Raw genomic sequence first — 21,643 nt, 5'->3', positions numbered from 1 at the left:
ATGTTGTTCCACCAACCAGATGATGCAGGTGGGCTGAAGGGGGTGCTCCAAAACATTTATACTTGCATCAACAACATACTCTACCAACCAGACCTGCCACAGAACACTGTCTAACCTGGAGTGGGCAAGCCTCCAACCTCTACATTCTGTGATGAAATTTGAGAAACCAACATCTTGTTGTTGACTAGTGGTTTCACCATCTTTCAACCACTTTCGATAGTTGCTCACAACAATATCATGTTAACAGCATTGTCGGTTCTGGGATAATCATTCCCACGCATCAGGAAGTAACAATCTGCTCTTTGCCAAAGTCGTCTCCATTTATCTCTGCACGGGTACTACACTCTCTTCACAGCAGTGGTCATAATCTTTCGTCTCACTGGTGTAAGTTTCAATTTTATCTAAACCATACTTTTTAATTATTTTCAATTCTATCTCTAATCAAATATTTGTTACATCTCCTTACATCCGGTCGAAGACATTTCTGTTAAGTTCTCATATTGTATTCTTATTATTATTTACTGGAAAGTGGCACCTTCTCTTCTGTATGGAACTCCATTCAATTTGAGATTCTCACTTCATTTGTCTCTTTCATACCTACAAAGGTTTTTTTCCCAATCTTTGCTAAGTATTTGCCACATCTGTACAAATCTTCATTTTTCAAGGTACTGAACTTGTTGCCTCATTTAGTCTGTGTAACCTTTCTATTATGAAATAAATTCTCATAATCTATATTTCCGATTTCCTCCATTTTGAGTTTGTTTCTTTCTAGCTTTGTAGCTACAGTATGTCAAGAAAAGTATTACATATTTTCAGAGGCAGTAGTATGGAACAAAGCAAGACAGAAATGTGTAGTAAACATTGGCTCTAAAATGTACACCTTTTAGAGTTAAGAGCATTAGATCATCATCATTACTGTGAAGCACGCCTCTTTGACTGCAATAAAAAGTAGCACAGGAGTTGGGTTTTTTAAAAGTCAAATTTCTTGTTTATTTAGCCAGTTTTCAAGTAGCGAGGTAGATGGCCTTAAGTCATCGTCTGATTTTTCTCAGTCCGCTACACCCAATTATCTGTTACCCAAACTGCAATACAAATGTCCCAGAAACTTACAAATGGAATTAGGATATCTGACAGTACTATCAGTTATACACTAAACTATCATGACCCTGAAATTCAGTGAGACATGTGGATAACCCTATGGATAACATGCTTATCAGGTGTCAACAGGGCTCTCAAATTCTCCAGTCAATATTGTCATTTAGCATTCAGTCAGTTTAATGTGACTTGTAAAGAACTTACATTTTGAGAGTAGCAGGCATTGGCACTAATATGTTGCTACAAGGCTGGATGGTGGTCAAGCTATCTTTAGATAAACCACTGGATGTGAAAATGGAAGATACGGATGTACCAAATTGTATAACATCACCCACGTCTGGTGAGGGCACCTGCAGTGGAACTTTCACTGACATTGTAAACAAAAATGTGAAATTTCTTAGCATGTAAATATGAGAGTGCCCAACAGCTGACTTGCTCTTAGTTGTTATTATCTGATTTCTCTTCTATAATTAACTATAACAGCTGCTGCTGTTTATCTGACCTGATTCCACCTTATGTGGTTTTCACCACCACGATCCTTAAGTTGAAAGTTGCTTAATATTATAAATTCAATATGAGTGCACAATGAGGTAGAAGTGCTTGGACTTCATTAAATTTCAGTCAGAAATCACTGCTTGTTAATTTCTAACAGGAAGTAAAGCTTACATTGTTTCCTATCAAAAACTATCATTGTTGGTTTCTGAACTAGTATCACATTGTCTGTTGTTACAGGAGGTACAATTGTGTTCAGTATATGTTGTTGGCCCAAATGTGAGGGTTACAATGCTATCCGTATTGGTCCATCACAAAGTTATCCAGCTACATTGTATTAATGATTGCACTGGACACTGGGTTCTATCCGGGTTGGTCCTAACACCTATTAACACAGTAACAATCAGCACCCTTATTTCTGAATAGTAGTCCAGTATTCTGGAGAAATATATTGTAACAATTTGCCTGGTGACTGGTAACATAATCGTGAAATATTAACAATTTAAAGTTTTTAATTTAAATACACCTCTCTAGCCATTTCTCCTATGTATCAAATATCTGGAGTCCGATACTATATTAATGTTAGCATTGTATGACAGTATTCTTTGCAAAAGAGCCACTATTCTTGTAATACAAACACAATTAATTTACTGCACACTTGTATAAATTTGTAGTAGTAGACAACTACAATCAATCCAATTAGAAAGCAGCATATCTTTCTAAACGAGTTAAAGATTTATTTTCTCTTTTTAAAAAGAGAGAGAGAGAGAGAGAGAGAGAGAGAGAGAGAGAGAGAGAGAGAGAGAGAATTACATTTAAAGCAGCAGAGAATCATTCACAGCATATGTGTAACAATAGAAAGTATAGAAGCAGTTCTATTAGTAAAACACTATAGGCAACTGAGGTATTTGTACAATCTGAACAGTTACATACTGCAAGTCGGGGAAAAGCCTTTATGCCCTGTTTCTTGATCTCCGCGACAATTTTTTTCCTCCAGTCTTCAGAATATTTAGGAACATTCTTTTGAAGATTTGCTTGATCTATAATCCTTAGAACTGAAAATAAAAAAGGAGGAATGTCATTAAGCAATATGTTTACTTCACCTGAGAGGATTCATTTATAGTGTAAAGGAACTGCACTAGAACAGGACTTCCTTATTTGGTGACAGGTAGTATAAATTAATGGTGAAAGGAACAGAAGATTTTGGGTGGATAGGGAGGACTTCTAAGTAGTTCTTAAACAAGTTTGTAGAGGAAGAATGCTTATCACTGACTGTCAGAGTGTTACCAACTTTTTATATAAAGGATGATAAGGGTACATGAATGTAGTCACCCAAACTGGTATGCATGTAAGTAATGGAGTCACCACTTGGTGGGACACTGGTAAAGGTGAATTTTCATGGCAGTGAGACCATGGGTATTAATGAGGCATGTCATGTGAACCTTCTAGTGGACTGTCGAAAAGAACTCTCCCACTTCACACAAATTCTTAAATGCTCACCCACTCCACACAAATTCTTAAATTCTCTTCTGGTACGATTATGTTGAGAGTTCCACAACTTGTTTGGTTCCATGGCTAAGATACACACTCTACATTTCTCTGAAACCAGTAACAGTCTTCCCCTGATCAGCCATGTCAAATTCTCAATGAGGACTTTTACTCACATCAAAAGCACTAGCTTCCAGCAGTAGTACCACTGCAACAATACCACACCTTTTATACTAAAATTATCCCATGTAAAGCCTTGGTAATCATATTAATTATATCTATTTTGATCATCAGTGTCAGTCCTAATATTCTTGTAACCCCTCCCCTCTTTCCCACTTCCTTTTCATAAAAGAAGGTTGACAAGTTTTTCATAAATATTTGTGCAGGTTTTTTTTATTTTTTATTTATTTTTTTTTTATATACAGGTAATTCACCATTATCCACAAGTCCATTTGTTGAATATTACTTCTGACCCATCTGCTAAACTTTTTACACAGGAGAAATTAAACAAAAATCTAGGAAAGCTATGGGGGGATTGAGGGGGAAAAAAATCAGGATGTTCTCCACAAGAAGGAGACAAAATAGGAGCTACTAACATAAGTGAGACCAGTCACTTAAAGTGTTGTAAATTAAATAGTAGGTTGAGTGAAGTTTAAAGGAAACAAATTAGGAGTCAGAAATTATTTAAGTGAGCTGCGATGTATCCTAAAAGTTGTTGTGATGGTAGAACACCCAAGGTTAGTTTAACTGCATTATTGTTGGGAAATCAGATAGCAGCACTGGTGACAAGATTGGAAGAAGGTACGCAAAATAATTAGAAAATTAAGTGGTGTTAAAATAAGATAAGAATAGTGGGCACAACAACAGCGAAGAAGAAAAATAAATTACATTCTATTAAGTGGATAGAGAGAAATGATTTGTACAATTATTCTACATCTACAACTACATCCATACTCCGCAAGCCAATTGACGGTGTGTGGCGGAGGGTAGCTTGAGTACCTCAATCGGTTCTCCCTTCTATTCCAGTCTCGTATTGTTCGTAGAAAGAAGGATTGTCAGTATGCTTCTGTGTGGGCTCTAATCTCTCTGAATTTATCCTCATGGTCTCTTCGCGAGATATGCGTAGGAGGGAGCAATATACTGTTTGACTTTTCGGTGAAGGTACGTTCTCGAAACTTCAACAAAAGCCCGTACCGAGCTACAGAGCGTCTCTCCTGCAGAGTCTTCCACTGGAGTTTATCTATCATATCAGTAACTCTTTCGCGATTACTAAATGATCCTGTAACGAAGCGCGCAGCTCTCCATTGGATCTTCTCTATCTCTACTATCAACCCTATCTGGTACGGATCCCACACTGCTCAGCAGTATTCAAGCAGTGGGCGAACAAGCGTACTGTAACCTACTTCCTTTGTTTTCGGATTGCATTTCCTTAGGATTCTTACAATGAATCTCAGTCTGGCATCTGCTTTACCGCTGATCAACTTTATATGATCATTCCATTTTAAATCACTCCTAATGCGTACTCCCAGACAATTTATGGAATTAACTGCTCCCAGTTGCTGACCTGCTATTTTGTAGCTAAATGATAAGGGATCTATCTTTCTATATTCACAGCACATTACACTTGTCTACATTGAGATTTAATTGCCATTCCCTGCACCATGCATCAATTCGCTGCAGATCCTTCTGCATTTCAGTACAATTTTCCATTTTTACAACCTCTCGATACACCACAGCATAATCTGCAAAAAGTCTCAGTGAACTTCCGATGTCATCCACAAGGTCATTTATGTATATTGTGAATAGCAACGGTCCTATGACACTCCCCTGCGCAACCCCTGAAATCACTCTTACTTCGGAGTACTTCTCTCCATTGAGAATGACTTGCTGCGTTCTGTTATCTAGGAACTCTTCAATCCAATCACACAATTGGTGGAAAACCAGAAAAGATTGGTATATAAATAGAAGATGAAGTACATTATTCACAGAGCAGTAAGCCATGAGGTGATTACTACTGACTGGGGTGAAATTGTTGAGACTATTTGCCAAAAATTTGAACTTAATGAATTGTGATGTGCATCCTGACCATTTTTGTAAAGGCTTTGAAAGACTTCCCATCACACAGGTAACAAAAGGAAGAAATGACATGATGCTACAGGGAAATTTGGGATGGTATCTCTCTCTCTCTCTCTCTCTCTCTCTCTCTCTCTCTCTCTCTCTCTCTCACACACACACACACACACACACACACACACACACACACACACACACACAGTCACTGTCATCACTGGGCTTTCAGATCAGCATCAGTGCCTGGAGACTACAGTGGGCGTGTGCGCAGAGAGAGAGAGAGAGAGAGAGAGAGAGAGAGACGGTCTTAATCTGACAGCTTCTCAAACAGACTACTTCTAAATATGTCAGTCCACTACACAATTCTTATGTGGTGAGCAGCAATCTACGTTAATTGATATTGCTAAAGGTAGGGGTATGGAGGTCTGACAATGGGTCCAAACAGCCCTTGCGAGGCCAAATGATGAGCTGCTTGAATAAAGAAATAGTGGGATCATGAGGATTCCTCTACTGACAAAGACAGCTGGAGCAAGGGTGACATGCTGATCTCACATCCCACAATCATAAATCGCTCGTTGTACTGCAGCAGCCAGCCACTCCAAACAGGCCTAAAGCCTAACCATGAGTGGTGTTAATGTTATATTTACAAGGGAAGAGTTGTCCCTAGAAAAGACTAATGTTTTGAACTCACCAGCACTTTTCCTAATAATAAGTACCAGACAAAAAAAAAGTAGTACGAAGGGGCTCAACAATGATAGGGAAAGGGGAGAGCGGGAGAGGGAAAGGGGAAGATCTTGCAACATTCTGAGAGAAACAGTTAAAGAATGAGAGTGCCTCAAAGACTCAACTGTGGGAGAGAAAATAAAAGAAGTTTTGAAGCTGAAGGAGCCTTGGAATGTGAGTACGCCAATACAAAATAACATTTAACTTTGTGTTGAGATTCCTTAATGCTGTTGGAGAGGAGGAGGAGGTCATCAGCAAATACCAGACAGTTTAAATTTTTTGTCTTTGACAGTTTCAATTCTGATGTTCCTAGATTCCAGCACAAAGTTGAACAGTAGTGGTCACAAATAGTCTCCCTGTCTCAAAATATTCATGGGGAATTGCTCAGAAAAATCTCCTCTATGTGTGACTAGATTTTCAGTTGGTAATGGGGATTTCTACCAATTTAACTTTTGGTGGAGCCAGAAATTTTTGTAAGATTTTCTGTTAAAATGCAAGAGTACAGTCACATGGATTCTTAAATTATACAAAAGATGACTGCAAAGATGATTGTTCTGTTTTACTGTAATATGACAACTGATTTTTAAGACGATGGTTTGTTCTGCACACCGTCTCCAGAGTCTGAAGTCTCACCGGGATTCACCTGTTTTGTGATGCAGTTGTTATTTAACCCAACTATTTAAAACAAGTATGCGCAGTTTGAGAAAGATGTAACTTCATTTATTTTGATTGCTCTTGTTTGCTGTTTTGTGGAGTGGGTACATTAATAGCTGTGGTCCAATGTTTAGGGAAGTTTTATGTTATCCATTGTTTTGAATTTTTGATAAAGCCTTATTTCCACAAAAACTTGGGCCTTCTCCACATTTCTTTTAGTTTACCAGTGTCTTAACTGCCGCTTCCACCTCTTGGGCCATTGGGGGGGTTTCTGTGTTGTTTTGGTGTTTATTGGCTTTTACTACTACTATTGTTATTATTATAATTATTATTGCCATAACTAAATAATGGATAAAAAAGCCCTTCATTGGAAATAAGAAACACAGACACATTCACACAAGCACAACCACACTGACATGGATAGTTCCAGACACTGTGGCCATATGTGCATAAGTTTACTTCTCTCTCTCTCTCTCTCTCTCTCTCTCTCTCTCTCTCTCTCTCTCTCGGTGTCAGCTCAATGCCTCTTCTATGTGGTGTGAATTAGGTCAACTCAGTACAGTGTGACACAGCTGATTTATGACATCATATTGTTCTCTTTTTTTCGGCTTCCCAATACTTCTTTCTTCTGTCCATGTCCCTCCTCTCTTCTTTTGTGTTATATTTTTCCCTGAACTCATGTCTATTTTCTCTGTTTCTCTATGTTATTCCTTACTCCTGTAAATCTTTCTTAACATCTATAAATCACGAAATACGGGCTTCTGGATTTTTGTTAAAGTTGTTGAATATCTCTTTGGTTACACTCTTGATATCCATTCTTTCTAAGTGGCCATAAAATGTGACCCTCTGCTTTCATGTTGGATCTATTATATTCTCAGTTTTTTCATATACCTCTTTGTTGCTTTTTAGTTTCCAAATCCCACATTCATACTACAGACCCCTCTTGGGCTTGTGTCAGTTTTTAGAAGTTTTCTGGGTTCTTCACATTTCAAAAGTTTACTAACACTTTTATTTCGATTTTGCCATTTTCTTGTTACTATGTGCCATTTTTTCATCATTACTTTTCATCCTTAACTTTGGGGGGGGGGGGGGGGGGAATTTTGGAGTTGCCTTCCAAAGCTTTTGTACCAGTCTCTGAAACTAGCTTTTTAGTAGTTTTTGTCTAGTGAGTTGATCACACTGTAACAAAGCAGGTGGATTTTTTTCCACTGTCATGCTTTTCTTCCCCCCAACATCTTTTTTTGCAGTTATTTTATTTTTTTTGTTTTTAATTATTTTGAAAATATTTTCAAAAGTGTTATATTTATGATGATGCACAATACCAAAAATTTCAAATGTTAACTAAGGGTTTAGCCAACTTCACTTTCACTATGATTTGGTTAATTAGAAGCCACTGGTGTAATCAGATTACCAAGAAGCTGTTCTAACTGCAAAATACCTGTAATATAAATTCATCATTTTCCTAAGGAAACACATATTCAACTGCTAACTTTCAAATAAAATAGATCAAAAGTAGAGAGATGAATGAAGCATTTATGCAGCTAATGCTGGAAATATGGTAATAACTTTTGCCTGCGTTTAGTCTCAGAGTAATTAGCATATTTAGTTAAAACATTGTTACTGAAATACAATGCCATATTTTGGCAAACTAGACCGTATAATCCAATACAAAATAATTATTTCATGTAAAGGTCCTTCGTCAAACAAATCTTATTCCACTATTCAACAGTTATCATTAATTATAACATGTAAAAAGACAGTGAACATTTTAGCCACTCTGTGGCGATTATGCTATGGGCAATATCTGTGGCTACTGGTTTTGATTAGTGATGACCATCTTCGAATCTGCAGCAAAAGTTGGGAAAATGAAATGCAGCTAGTAGACAGTAAACAACATAAATCAATAAAATAGGCCTCAAATGAAAAGTATTACCTCCATAAATGTGGACAGCACGCATTTAAAATATGATGAGGCACACCTGTTTCAAAATATGTCCTAATACAATGAAACCATAGTGGCACTGTCAAAAAACATATACAAAATCAGTTTAGCATCATCGCAAATATTTAACATGTTCACTGCCACTGTTAATGGACCCTGCATTGCCATGTAACCAATAAATTTTTTTTAGGGGGGTGGGGGTGGGAGGGGGCACTAATGTGTCAGTGGCAATCAGGCAACATTCTGTATTGGGTGGCCACAGATGCGCTAGTGCGTCTCGTTTATTTATCCTGAAAATTGTGACAGTTTAGAGTACTATATTTTTATTTTATATTCAAAAATAAAACAAAACATCCTACTGAGAAACGACATCTTTATTGAACAAAAAAAATAGTAGAAACAGCATTCAAAAACAAACACAAGATCTTTAAGAAACTTCTGAAATACAATGTATGTCAAATCTCAGAAAAGATACAATCGAGAACTTTACCGATTACACTCAAACAAATAAAATAAATACAAAATTCAAGAATAGTATCTACACAACTGTCGAAAAATGAAAGAACAACAAAAGTGCTATCTGCTTTTAAAGATGGTGAATAACACAACAATTCAAAGAATACTCTGCTTTATTTGGGCAACCCGGGCACTCGTAAATCGTGTCTGTTCGTTGTCCTCAACTGGCGCATGATCTGCACTTATTTCTCGGTGTTTTTGATTTTCCAGTTGATTCTCGTTTTACCACAACATGTTGGGGATTTCTGTCTGGCCATCCTACCTGCTTTTGTGGCAATAGTGCTGAGTCCGAATTCTTGGAGGGGCACTTTTTTTTGCCAAAACATTTATTGTGTAGGGCATTTGCATCTGTCAGCATCATTTCCATAATGTTGATAAAACGTTTCTTGTAGCAGGGTATGGTTTTTCATTCTGAGAGGTAATATGATGACATCTGATCGTGCCGATCAACTCCCGACATAAATCTATTGCAATTTACAATGACCAAGGGCTTAGATTTCTTTTCCTTTCTTTTGTTTTCAACTTCAACTATTTCATTTGTATATGCATTAGAAATGTAGCAAATCTCCCGCTTATCACGCCACTTACTTATCATAGCTCCTTCTGCAAATCTGGCAATGGCTTCACCTTGTTGTAACTTTGCCTTCTGTATTTCCTTGGTGTATCCTTTCTATTCGTCCTCAAAGTTCCCGTGCGTGAGTCTTTTTATACAGGAGCAACTTAGCCAATGTGAAGCTATTATAGTAATTGTCCATGTACACGTGGTGACCAGCATTCAACTTTACATCCAGTAAACGAAGAAAAATTTTTCGTGCATGGCCTCTTCCTCCTAAATTGTCCAGCATGCCAGTGTATACCGAAAATTTTAGGACCATTCCAGTGGGAGTTGTCAAAATAGATAGCTTTATGCCCTATTTGTGCTTTTTATTTTTGATCTATTGGAGGAAAAGTAATCTTCCACACCAAAACATCATTGATTTGTCCAGAGACAGTTCCTGTCCAGGGTAGTACACTTGGCACATCTTTTCATTGAAAAAATTGATAACTGGACGTATTTTATACAACCTGTCGGATGGTTTTGGTTCGCCTTGTTTTGGATTTTCAGAAAAAAGCAATGCACATAGTATTAGAAGAAAATGATTTCTTGAAATACAATCGGCTATTCCTTTCATATGAAATAAAGGGTCCTTTTTCCAACAGTCCTGCAACTTCCTCATCTTTACATTTCCTATGTGCAGGAAAACTCCCAAGAACACTATCAATTAGCCAACCGTCACATCTTTCCAACAATTTATTCGTGATTGTTCTTTGATTCCCACAGAAAGGAATAATTCAATTGTGTTTCGATTTGTTCCTTCTACAACTTTCAATAGAAATTCATCCGTCAGCAAAAGATGAAAATAATCTAAGGAACTTTTTCCTGTTGGTTGAATTAGCAGTCCCTAATTTTTTTTACAAATGGGCAATTCACCACTCCAACTGGCTTGCCTTCCAATGCAACACTTGTATCAGCTATGTTACCACTCCTTCTGCCCTTTCCCTGTCACTTGGATTCACAGCCATTTCTACAGTCTCACCTAACGCAAACCTGGCACCGTCAGACTCTTTACTGGATTCCCACCCATCCTCCCCACTGGCCAATTCTGTTTCCAGATGCTTTCTTCTAATATTCATAATAATCCCGCATCCATTAGTGTTTGTACGTTTATTGTGTCCCATATTTTACGTTTCTTAGGTTCTGAAGGGTCCGCTGTGTCACGATTTTTTTCCATTTTCAGTCCCACAATAGAGAAAAACTATATGGAAAAAACGCTAACCGCATCCGTAAAAATTGAAAACAATACATTCTTACAGTGCCTGCGCAATAAACCACACTAAATGGCTGTACCCGACTAAACTGCAGTGCCTCGCAACAGCCGAGCCCATCGCCGCGCAGGTGCATTCACAGCATGTACACCAGTATCGGCTGGGTGCACTGGTGCGCCGGTCGCAGCAAATGTGTTAAAATAAGGTGTAAACTAGGTCACAGTGCCAGCGAGTCATACTGTAACACTGCTACTGCTCTGAAACTCTGGTAAGTAGCCAGGAAACATGGTTGGTTGGTTGGGTGTGGGATTGAAGGGACCAGACTGCTAAGGTCATCGGTCCCTTGTTCCACGATAAAATCACACGAAATAAAAACTGTCAGTCGTTAAAAACGGAGAATTGAGAGAAGGGACGACACAATACAAGAAAGGCAGACAAAGACCAGACAAACGGAACTAAAATCGCACCGAGTGTGAAGGTGGTAGGCCGACCATGAAAATAAGGAAAAGCCAGCCACCAAATGACATTAAAACCCACAATTTAAAACCACAGGCCAAAGGCCCAAGTCAATACAGGAAATAAAAGGACAAACACTCAAATCATACGATAAAAACCCCCTGCCCGAATAAAACTCAACACGAGGTCCGCCATAGCATCGTCATCACATAAAAGGGCAGGGAGGGTATCAGGCAGCGCAAACGTCTGCCTGAGTCCTGCTAAAAGCGGGCAGTCCACCAAAATGTGGACCACCGTCAGAGCTGCCCCGCAGCGACATAGCGGTGGGTCCTCCCGGCGCAACAAATGGCCGTGCGTCAGCCACGTGTGGCCAACGCGCAGCCGGCAGAGGACGACAGAGTCCTTCCGAGAGGCCCGCATGGAGGAGCGCCACACACGGGTCGTCTCCTTCACCGCCCGAAGTTTGTTGGGCGTGGGCAGGGTGCGCCACTCGTCACCCCAGGCACCAAGCACTTTCTGGCGCAAAAGCGACAGGAGATCACACTCCATAAGGCCGAGTTCCAGAGCCGGTGAACTCACTGCCTGTTTAGCCAGCGTGTCAACCCGCTCATTGCCCGGGATGCCGACATGACCTGGGGTCCAAACAAAGACCACGGAGCGGCCGCAACGGGCAAGAGCATGGAGCGACTCGTGGATGGCCATCACCAGACGGGAACGAGGAAAGCACTGGTCAAGAGCTCGTAAACCACTCAGGGAGTCACTACAGATGACAAAGGACTCACCTGAGCGGGAGTGGATATACTCTAGGGCGCGATAGATGGCAACCAACTCGGCAGTGTATACACTGTTCCCGGGTGCCAGCGACCGTTGCTCACAATGATCCTCTAGAGTAAGAGCGTAACCAGTGCGACCAGAGACCATCGAACCGTCGGTATAGGTCACGGCAGATCCGGGAAACTCGGCAAGGAGAGCAACAAAGCGGCGGCGGAGGGCCGGAGGAGGGACCGAGTCTTTCGGACCCTGTGCCAAATCCAGCCGAATGCATGGTCGGCGCACACACCAAGGGGGCAGACGGAGATTGGCCCGGAAAACAGGCGGGAGAGGAAAAAACTCAATCCCACACAGTAGAGCCCGGATGCGAACCGCGATCGTACACCCTGACCGGGGCCGCCTGTCTGGAAGATGGACGATCGAGTGCGGGAACAGGAGACGGTAGTTGGGATGCCCTGGCAAGCTACAAACGTGGGCAGCATAAGCGGCCAGAAGTCGGTCGCGCCGGATCCGCAATGGAGGAACACCAGCCTCCACAAGTAAGCTGTCAACATGGCTTGTCCGAAATGCTCCTGTGGCGAGTCGGATCCCGCAGTGATGGATGGGATCCAGCAATTGCAACGCTGATGGCGACGCCGAACCATAAGCCACACACCCATAATCAAGGCGGGACTGGATCAGCGCTTGATACAGCCGGAGAAGGGTGGACCGATCGGCACCCCATCCGGTGTGGCTAAGGCAACGGAGAGCGTTTAAATGCCGCCAGCATGTTTGTTTAAGCTGCCTAATATGAGGCAGCCAAGTCAACCGGGCATCAAATACCAGTCCCAAGAACCGATGCGTCTCTACCACAGCAAGAGGTTCACCGTCAAGGTAAAGGCGTGGCTCAGGGTGAACCGTGCAACGCCGGCAGAAATGCACAACGCAGGTCTTAGCGGCCGAAAACTGGAAGCCGTGCGCTACAGCCCACGACTGCGCCTTGCGGATAGCGCCCTGCAGCTGACGCTCAGCAACTGCAATGCCAGCGGAGCTGTAGTAGAGGCAGAAATCGTCTGCATACAACGAAGCTGCGACGGACGATCCCACCGCCTCAGCGAGCCCATTGATCGCAATTAAAAACAGGGAGACACTGAGGACAGACCCCTGTGGGACCCCGTTCTCCTGGACCCGGGAGGAACTATGGGACGCAGCAACTTGCACGCGGAAGGAACGAGACGACAGAAAATTCTGAATAAAAATCGGGAGCGGGCCCCTAAGACCCCACCCATGAAGTGTGGCCAGGATGTGATATCGCCAAGTCGTATCGTACGCCTTCCGCATGTCGAAGAAGACGGCAACCAGATGTTGGCGGCGTGCAAAGGCTGTACGGACGGCAGACTCTAGGGAGACCAGATTATCGACGGCAGAGCGGCCTTTGCGGAACCCACCCTGAGACAGAGCCAGAAGGCCTCGAGACTCGAGGAGCCAACTCAACCTCCGGCTCACCATACGTTCTAGCAACTTGCAAAGAACGTTGGTGAGGCTTATGGGGCGGTAGCTGTCCACCTCCAGCGGGTTCTTGCCAGGTTTCAACACGGGGAGGACGATGCTTTCTCGCCATTGAGACGGGAACACACCCTCAACCCAGATGCGGTTGAAAACATCTAGGAGGCGTCGCTTGCAATTCACAGAGAGGTGTTTCAGCATCTGGCTGTGGATGCGGTCTGGCCCAGGAGCCGTATCAGGGCAAGCAGATAGGGCACTCTGGAATTCCCAGTCGCTGAAAGGAGCATTGTACGACTCCGCGTGGCGCGTGTGAAAGGAAAGCCTCCAACTTTCCAACCGCTCTTTCCGGGAGCGGAAGGCCAGTGGGTAATTCGTAGATGCGGAACACTGAGCAAAATGCGCTGCTAACCGGTCCGCAATCGTGTCGGACTCAGTACACACCACTCCATTCAGCGAAAGCCCAGGGACAGAGACAGGCGTCCGATAGCCATGGAGTCGCCTAATCTTAGCCCAAACCTGCGATGCAGAGGTACGGACGCCAATGGTGGAAACATACCGTTCCCAGCACTCCTGCTTCCGTTGGCGAATAAGGCGTCGGGCACGGGCACGGAGCTGTTTAAAAACGATGAGGTGCCGCTTATGGCGTTGAAGAGCCCGCCGGCGATCTCTAATCGCCTCTGCGATCTCGGGCGCCCACCAAGGCACAGTCCTCCTCCGAGGGGACCCGGATGAACAGGGAATCGCAGATGCCGCCGCAGAAACGATGCCGGTGGTGACCGACTGAACCACCGCATCAATGGTGTCAGGGGAAGGAGGTGCGATAGTGGCGAGAGAGGAGAACAAGCCCCAATCAGCCTTATTCAGAGCCCATCTGGAGGGGCGTTCAGAAGAGTGACGCTGTGGTAGTGACAGAAAGATGGGGAAATGGTTACTACCACATAAGTCGTCATGGACACTCCAGTGGATGGATGGTGAAAGTCCGGGGCTGCAGATAGAAAGGTCGATAGCCGAAAATGTGCCATGGACGACGCTGAAATATGTCGGCTCTCCCGTGTTTAAGAGGCAGAGGTCAAGCTGCGAGAGAAGAGTCTCAACATCTCTACCCCGGCCAGTAATCGCGGCGCTACCCCACAGGGGGTTATGGGCGTTAAAGTCGCCCAGTAACACAAAAGGAGGAGGCAGTTGTGCTATCAATGCAGCCAACACATGACGCGAGACATCACCATCTGGCGGAAGATACAAACTGCAGACAGTAATAGGCTGAGGCGTCCACATCCTTACAGCGACAGCCTCTAAAGGTGTGTGAAGAGGTACACATTCGCTGTAGACAGAGTTAAGGATGTAGACGCACACTCCACCAGATACCCTCTCATAAGCTGCCCGGTTCTTGTAATAACCCCGATACCCACGTAGGGCAGGGGTCCGCATTGCCGGAAACCAAGTTTCCTGTAGGGCAATGCAGAGGAAAGGGTGACTGCTGATGAGTTGGCGAAGCTCAGCAAGGTGGTGGAAAAAAGCGCTGCAGTTCCACTGGAGTATTGCTTTGTCCATGTCCGAAAAAGGCGTGAAGGGGCCGAGGAGGCAGATCACGCCACTGGGTCACCTGCTGCCACCAATGGAGGACCAGTACAATCTGCTTCCATGGCGTCTGAGGGTCCGGCGAGATCCAGGTCCTCAGCGGACGCCCGGATCTCCACCTTGTCCCCGGATGCAGAGCCTGTAGGGAGCAGTGGGGTGGATACCACCGCGTGGTCCTTGGCCTTAGAGGTCTTCTTCTTCGTCCTGTCTCTCTGGTCCTTGGGTTTTATTGGCTGGGAGGGCTCCAGCGAGTCAGTCTCCGGGACGGAGGAGGAGCGGGAAGCCCTGCGATCAGCCGCTGGTCTGCTTTTCTTCCATTGGCTGACGTCACCCTTCCCAGAGGCGGAAACCTGGGAAGGAAGGGACCCAAGGGACCCTTTCCATGCTATTCGAGCCGGGGAAGTTTGAGGCTTCCCCAGCTTAGAAGTGGGGACTGATGTCCCCGATGGTTGGGGGGTTGCTGCTCCTGAGGCAGGTAGTGCAGGAGCAGCAGGGAGTGAAGTGCCCCCCACCATCAAGGGGGCAGGTGTAGCATTCCGGCTCTGAGAGGTGGCAGTCTGAGGGAGAGCTAATGGGGCCATAACAGTAGTAGCCGCGGCGTAAGAGGCAGTCATTCGAACAGGATGGAGGCGTTCGAACTTCTGCCTGGCCTCAGTGTATGTCAGGCGGTCCAGGGTCTTATACTCCATGATTTTGCGCTCTTTCTGGTAGATCCTGCAGTCCGGCGAGCAAGGTGAGTGGTGCTCTCCGCAGTTTACACAGATGGGAGGCGGAGCACATGGAGTATCGGGATGTGATGGGCGTCCACAATCTCGACATGTGAGGCCGGAAGTACAGCGGGAAGACATATGCCCGAACTTCCAGCACTTAAAGCACCGCATCGGGGGAGGGATATATGGCTTGACGTCACAACGATAGACCATCACCTTGACCTTCTCAGGTAAAGTATCACCCTCGAAGGCCAAGATGAAGGCACCGGTGGCAACCCGCTTATCCCTTGGACCACGATGTACGCGCCGGACGAAGTGAACACCTCGCCGCTCTAAATTGGCGCGAAGCTCGTCATCGGACTGCAATAGACGTTCCCGATGGAATATTATGCCCTGGACCATATTAAGACTCTTATGGGGCGTGATTGTAACCGGAACATCCCCCAGCTTGTTACAATCGAGTAACCGGCGGGACTGGGCGGAGGACGCCGATTTGATCAAAACCGAGCCCGAGCGCATTTTGGACAAGCCCTCCACCTCCCCGAACTTGTCCTCTAAGTGCTCGACGAAGAACTGAGGCTTCATGGATGTAAAGGATTCACCATCAGCTCTCGTACACACCAGGTAGCGGGGCGAGTATGGTTCGCTGGCATCCTTAGTCTTTCGTTCCTCCCATGGTGTAGCCAGGGAGGGGAACGATTTGGGGTCATATGTAGTTGCGTTGTATTGAGCCCTGGAACGCTTAGAGACTGCTGGCGGCTGGCCACCAGCAAGAGATGATGTACCACGCTTCATTGCGGGTCATCCGCCCTGATGCCACCTACTCCGACCAAGGGCCCTCCCCACGGGCGCCACCCAGCCTCAGCAACGACCACCTGGCAGGATGGCCATTGCCGGGAGTCCCAAAGCCCCAAGGAGATAGGCATCTACTCCTTGGCATACGTGGGGAGTTAACGGCGCTGGCATCAGCAGAGCGATCCCTGTGTAGTCAGGGGGCTACAACCAACAGGGTACATGGCGGCCCCACCACAACGGACTGGCTACCGTGCTGGATTTCAGGTGATGTAGTCCAATATCGTCATTGGCGCATAAAGCGGCACAGCATAGCAGACTGCAAGAGACCGCACCCAAGAACAAATCCACGCCCAAGAGATGGTAGGTGAGCGGGACTGCTAAGCGATGACGACAAACCTGGCTAGAGATGGTAATGCTTGATGGACACATCGCTCCTTGTAAGGCGCCCTTCCCCAATCGGCTCGCTCTTCGGAAAATTTAGAAGGATGGAGGTCAAACCCGTTAGGGGACCATCTCACAAGGCCAAAACGTTTGAGACTCCTTTTAGTCGCCTCTTACGACAGGCAGGAATACCGTGGGCCTATTCTTACCCCCGAACCCACAGGGGGCCAGGAAACATGTTTGTGTTGTAAGCTCATTAGATGTCATGGTAAATCAGCACATATTTGTCAATTAAAAAATTGTACAGAATGCAACAGGTTATGTCTGCCATGGGCTTATTAAATGCATACCTTATTATAGTGATACAATGTAATACATTAAAAACACTAATAAATTTTAAATTGTTAAAAAGGAAATAGTTAAGTGATAATATGTGATTCTGATATGCTCTTGTGGTCTGTTTAGATAAAAAATAATAACATACGCAAGAAGAACCTACCTTATGGAGCTAACAAAATTGATAAAATAACTAGGGAAATAAGCCGAATGCATGAAACAAATGACTGAAGTAAGTAATCAACATCCTGTGTTGGCATAGCTGCCAGAATGCAGCATACACAAGAAGTCTGAGGAACTTAAACCGCCAGAGGGTCTCTTGTACCCTGCGACGCACCATTCCAAGAAAAGAATAATAAAACACTGTACCAGTCACTTAATAAGATTAATATAGTATATTACTTAAACAGACAAGGGACAATCAAACATGAGAGTAATACAGTCAATACAGGAAAATGAAGCAATTATGTAGTGAACTCTCATAATACATACTAATAAGATGTAGATGTTAATCAACATTGGAACACAAAAATTTCCATTCAAAAAGGCTAACTCATTAGATCCACCTTACAATTTAATAATATCTCAATTAAGGTACCTTTCAGTCTAGCCACTGCTAGTTCCTCAAATTCAGAAAGAGAAATAGTCATCAAAGGAGGCGTTCTATACAGCTGCACATCATGTGGATACAGTTCTGCCAGTCCATCCACAATGGCTTTTGCTACTCTCCTTTTCTTTCGTGATATATCCATGGTAACTGGTAAGAAAAATGTGGAAATTAATATTCACTGCTCAATAATATGAAAATATACACTGATCAGCCAGAACATTCTGACCACCAACCTCCAAGCGATATAAACCTGCCCAGTTGACAGCAACATCACTTGACGAGGAATAACAGCTAGTCAGAGACCCACACAATGCATGCAATATCAGTGAACATGCTGTCCGTGTGTAGAATGAGAAAGGCATGTGATCTATCCAACTCTGACCAAGAGCAAACTGTGACTGTCTGGAGGCATGGCATGAGCATTTCAGAAACTGCACGACTGAGTGTTCAAGAATTGCTTTGGTGAGTTTCTTCAACACATGTCTAAACAAAGGCGAAACCGTGTTCAGACATTGTGGCGTTGGGCAGTGACCCCTCACTGTAGATATTGGACGTTGCAGAATGGACACTCCGGTAAAATAGGACAGACAGTGCACTGTCACAGAACTAACTTAAATGCTGGGCAGAGTACAAGTGTCTATCAACACAAAGTGCACCAAACATTTCTAACAATGGACCTCTGCAGCCGACAACCCATGCATGTGCCAAAGTTAACACCACAAGATTGGCAACTATGACTGAAATGGACATGTGACCATCAGCCCTGGAAGTTGGTGCAGTGGCAGATTGTTGCACTGTCTGATGAATCCCTATATTTCTTCATAATGCTGATGGGAGGGCACGCATCCATCGTCTTCCAGGGGAACAGCTCCCTGACGCATGTACTGCGGGATGATGACAAACTGGAGGCAGCTGTAATATGCTCTGGGGAACATTTATATGGGCATCCGTGGATCTAGTGGAGCTTGTGCAAGGTGCCATGGCAGCCAAGGAGTATCTTACATGGTTGCAGACCATGTCCACCCATTCATGATGATCATGTTTCCTCACAGAAATGGCATTTTTCAACAAGAAAATAAGCCCCATCACAAATCCAGCAGTCTGAGAATGGTTCAAGGAACACAATGGTGAGTTCCAACTGATGTGCTGGCCTCCCAACTCACCAGATCTGAAGCCGATCGAATACACCTGGGATGTCATTGAATGTAGTATCAGAGCTCATTGCCACAGTCCCTGGAATTCACGGGAATCAGGTGACACGTGTACAGATGTGGTGCTGACTTCCTCCAGGCACCTACCAAGGTCTCACACTGCTTCCATACCATGGTGCGTCATTGTTATCAGTGAAGAAAGTGGAAATACTGGCTATTACATAAGTGGTTATAATGTTCTAGCTGATCAGTGTATTAGTAAAGCAATAAACAATGGAAAGTGCAAGATGGAATAACAACAATATGAGAAGGTTAGAATGCTATTCCTTATACACTCCTGGAAATGGAAAAAAGAACACATTGACACCAGTGAGTCAGACCCACCATACTTGCTCCGGACACTGCGAGAGGGCTGTACAAGCAATGATCATACGCACGGCACAGCGGACACACCAGGAACCGCGGTGTTGGCCGTTGAATGGCGCTAGCTGCGCAGCATTTGTGCACCGCCGCCGTCTGTGTCAGCCAGTTTGCCATGGCATACGGAGCTCCATCGCAGTCTTTAACACTGGTAGCATGTCGCGACAGCGTGGACATGAACCGTATGTGCAGTTGACGGACTTTGAGCGAGGGCGTATAGTGGGCATGCGGGAGGCCGGGTGGACGTACCGCCGAATTGCTCAACACGTGGGGCGTGAGGTCTCCACAGTACATCGATGTTGTCGCCAGTGGTCGGCGGAAGGTGCACGTGCCCGTCGACCTGGGACCGGACCACAGCGACGCACGAATGCACGCCAAGACCGTAGGATCCTACGCAGTGCCGTAGGGGACCGCACCGCCACTTCCCAGCAAATTAGGGACACTGTTGCTCCTAGGGTATCGGCGAGGACCATTCCCAACCGTCTCCATGAAGCTGGGCTGCGGTCCCGCACACCGTTAGGCCGTCTTCCGCTCACGCCCCAACATCGTGCAGCCCGCCTCCAGTGGTGTTGCGACAGGCGTGAATGGAGGGACGAATGGAGACGTGTCGTCTTCAGCGATGAGAGTCGCTTCTGCCTTGGTTTCAATGATGGTCGTATGCGTGTTTGGCGCCGTGCAGGTGAGCGCAACAATCAGGACTGCATACGACCAAGGCACACAGGGCCAACACCCGGCATCATGGTGTAAGGAGCGATCTCCTACACTGGCCGTACACCTCTGGTGATCGTCGAGGGGACACTGAATAGTGCACAGTACATCCAAACCGTCATCGAACCCATCGTTCTACCATTCCTAGACCGTCAAGGGAACTTGCTGTTGCAACAGGACAATGCACGTCCGCATGTATCCCGTGCCACCCAACGTGCTCTAGAAGGTGTAAGTCAATTACCCTGGCCAGCAAGATCTTCGCATCTGTCCCCCATTGAGCATGTTTGGGACTGGATGAAGCGTCGTCTCACGCGGTCTGCACGTCCAACACGAATGCTGGTCCAACTGAGGCGCCAGGTGGAAATGGTATGGCAAGCCGTTTCACAGGACTACATCCAGCATCTCTACGATCGTCTCCATGGGAGAATAGCAGCCTGCATTGCTGCGAAAGGTGGATATACACTGTACTAGTGCCGACATTGTGCATGCTCTGTTGCCTGTGTCTATGTGCCTGTGGTTCTGTCAGTGCGATCATGTGATGTATCTGACCCCAGGAATGTGTCAATAAAGTTTCCCCTTCCTGGGACAATGAATTCACGGTGTTCTTATTTCAATTTCCAGGAGTGTATATAGGAGGCATTGAGTCACAGATAAAAGAAAAAAACTTAGAAATATTTCACCTTTTGCATATTCTTCAGGAATAGAAAACCCTCTCATATCCACACAAGAACTCACACACATAAGGCCAATGACTCTTGAGTGGAGACAATGGCCACCTATGTATGTGAGTTTTCTACTTCTGATGAAATACTTTGCACGATAGCTGAAATATGTCTAGCATTCTTTTTCATTACGCCTATCTATGACTCCAACGACTCCACTACGTGAGGAGCAGCAATATTTCATATGGTTGTTAGTGGAGCATTGGTTTTATGACATATGCTATCCAGGATAACATTGAAGAAGAACTTCTTACTAAGCATTTCAGAGCAGTCACATTTCTGTGGTGTTTGTTGCTCAAATTTTACAGTGTTATTCCTTTCCAGAACACCCTGTAGTAAATTTAAGAAAAGCAAGATTCCACAACATACTGAGCACACAGAAGCTCACAGTGTCATACATTACCTGTTCCTGAAAGGAAAAATTGCTGCAAGTAATCGTGATGAGCTTATTGCTATGCATGACGACAAAATGCATCGAAGTATGACATTCTGTTAATGTTGCATAGGTGTTTATGTGGGCAAACATGTTTCAAATATGACCTAAGAAAAGTACTGACCAGCTCTCAGTGAGGAACCAGGGATTGCTATGGAAGTGAATGCCATGGATGTTTATGACTATTGTTTCTGAAGCCAAAAAGAGAAAAGGTGCCCACTAGTAATGAGTGAATATAGGCCTAATATGGATAGAAAAGAAATCTGCTTACCAAGAGGTAACAGGAGAGAACACACAAGAG

At 44.6% G+C, this 21,643-nt stretch overlaps 1 protein-coding gene across 1 annotated transcript in view; it reads right to left on the bottom strand.

The window, feature by feature from the left end:
• The window catches only part of LOC126335481 (DNA primase large subunit), a 73,538-nt gene that overhangs the window by 43,288 nt on the left and 8,607 nt on the right, over positions 1–21,643 (bottom strand). The window contains exons 2-3 of the mRNA XM_049998800.1: positions 17,897–18,055; positions 2,521–2,642 (exon numbers count right to left, since the gene is read on the bottom strand). Of these exons, the coding sequence (XP_049854757.1) occupies positions 2,521–2,642; positions 17,897–18,050 (276 nt within the window). The 5' untranslated portion in view covers positions 18,051–18,055. The remainder of the gene's footprint in view (positions 1–2,520; positions 2,643–17,896; positions 18,056–21,643) is intronic.

This window comes from Schistocerca gregaria, chromosome 2, assembly GCF_023897955.1.
Source record: "Schistocerca gregaria isolate iqSchGreg1 chromosome 2, iqSchGreg1.2, whole genome shotgun sequence".
NCBI lineage: Eukaryota > Metazoa > Arthropoda > Insecta > Orthoptera > Acrididae > Schistocerca > Schistocerca gregaria.
The sequence above is the reverse complement of the archived record's forward strand: the minus strand, read 5'-3'. Positions and strand labels throughout refer to the sequence as shown.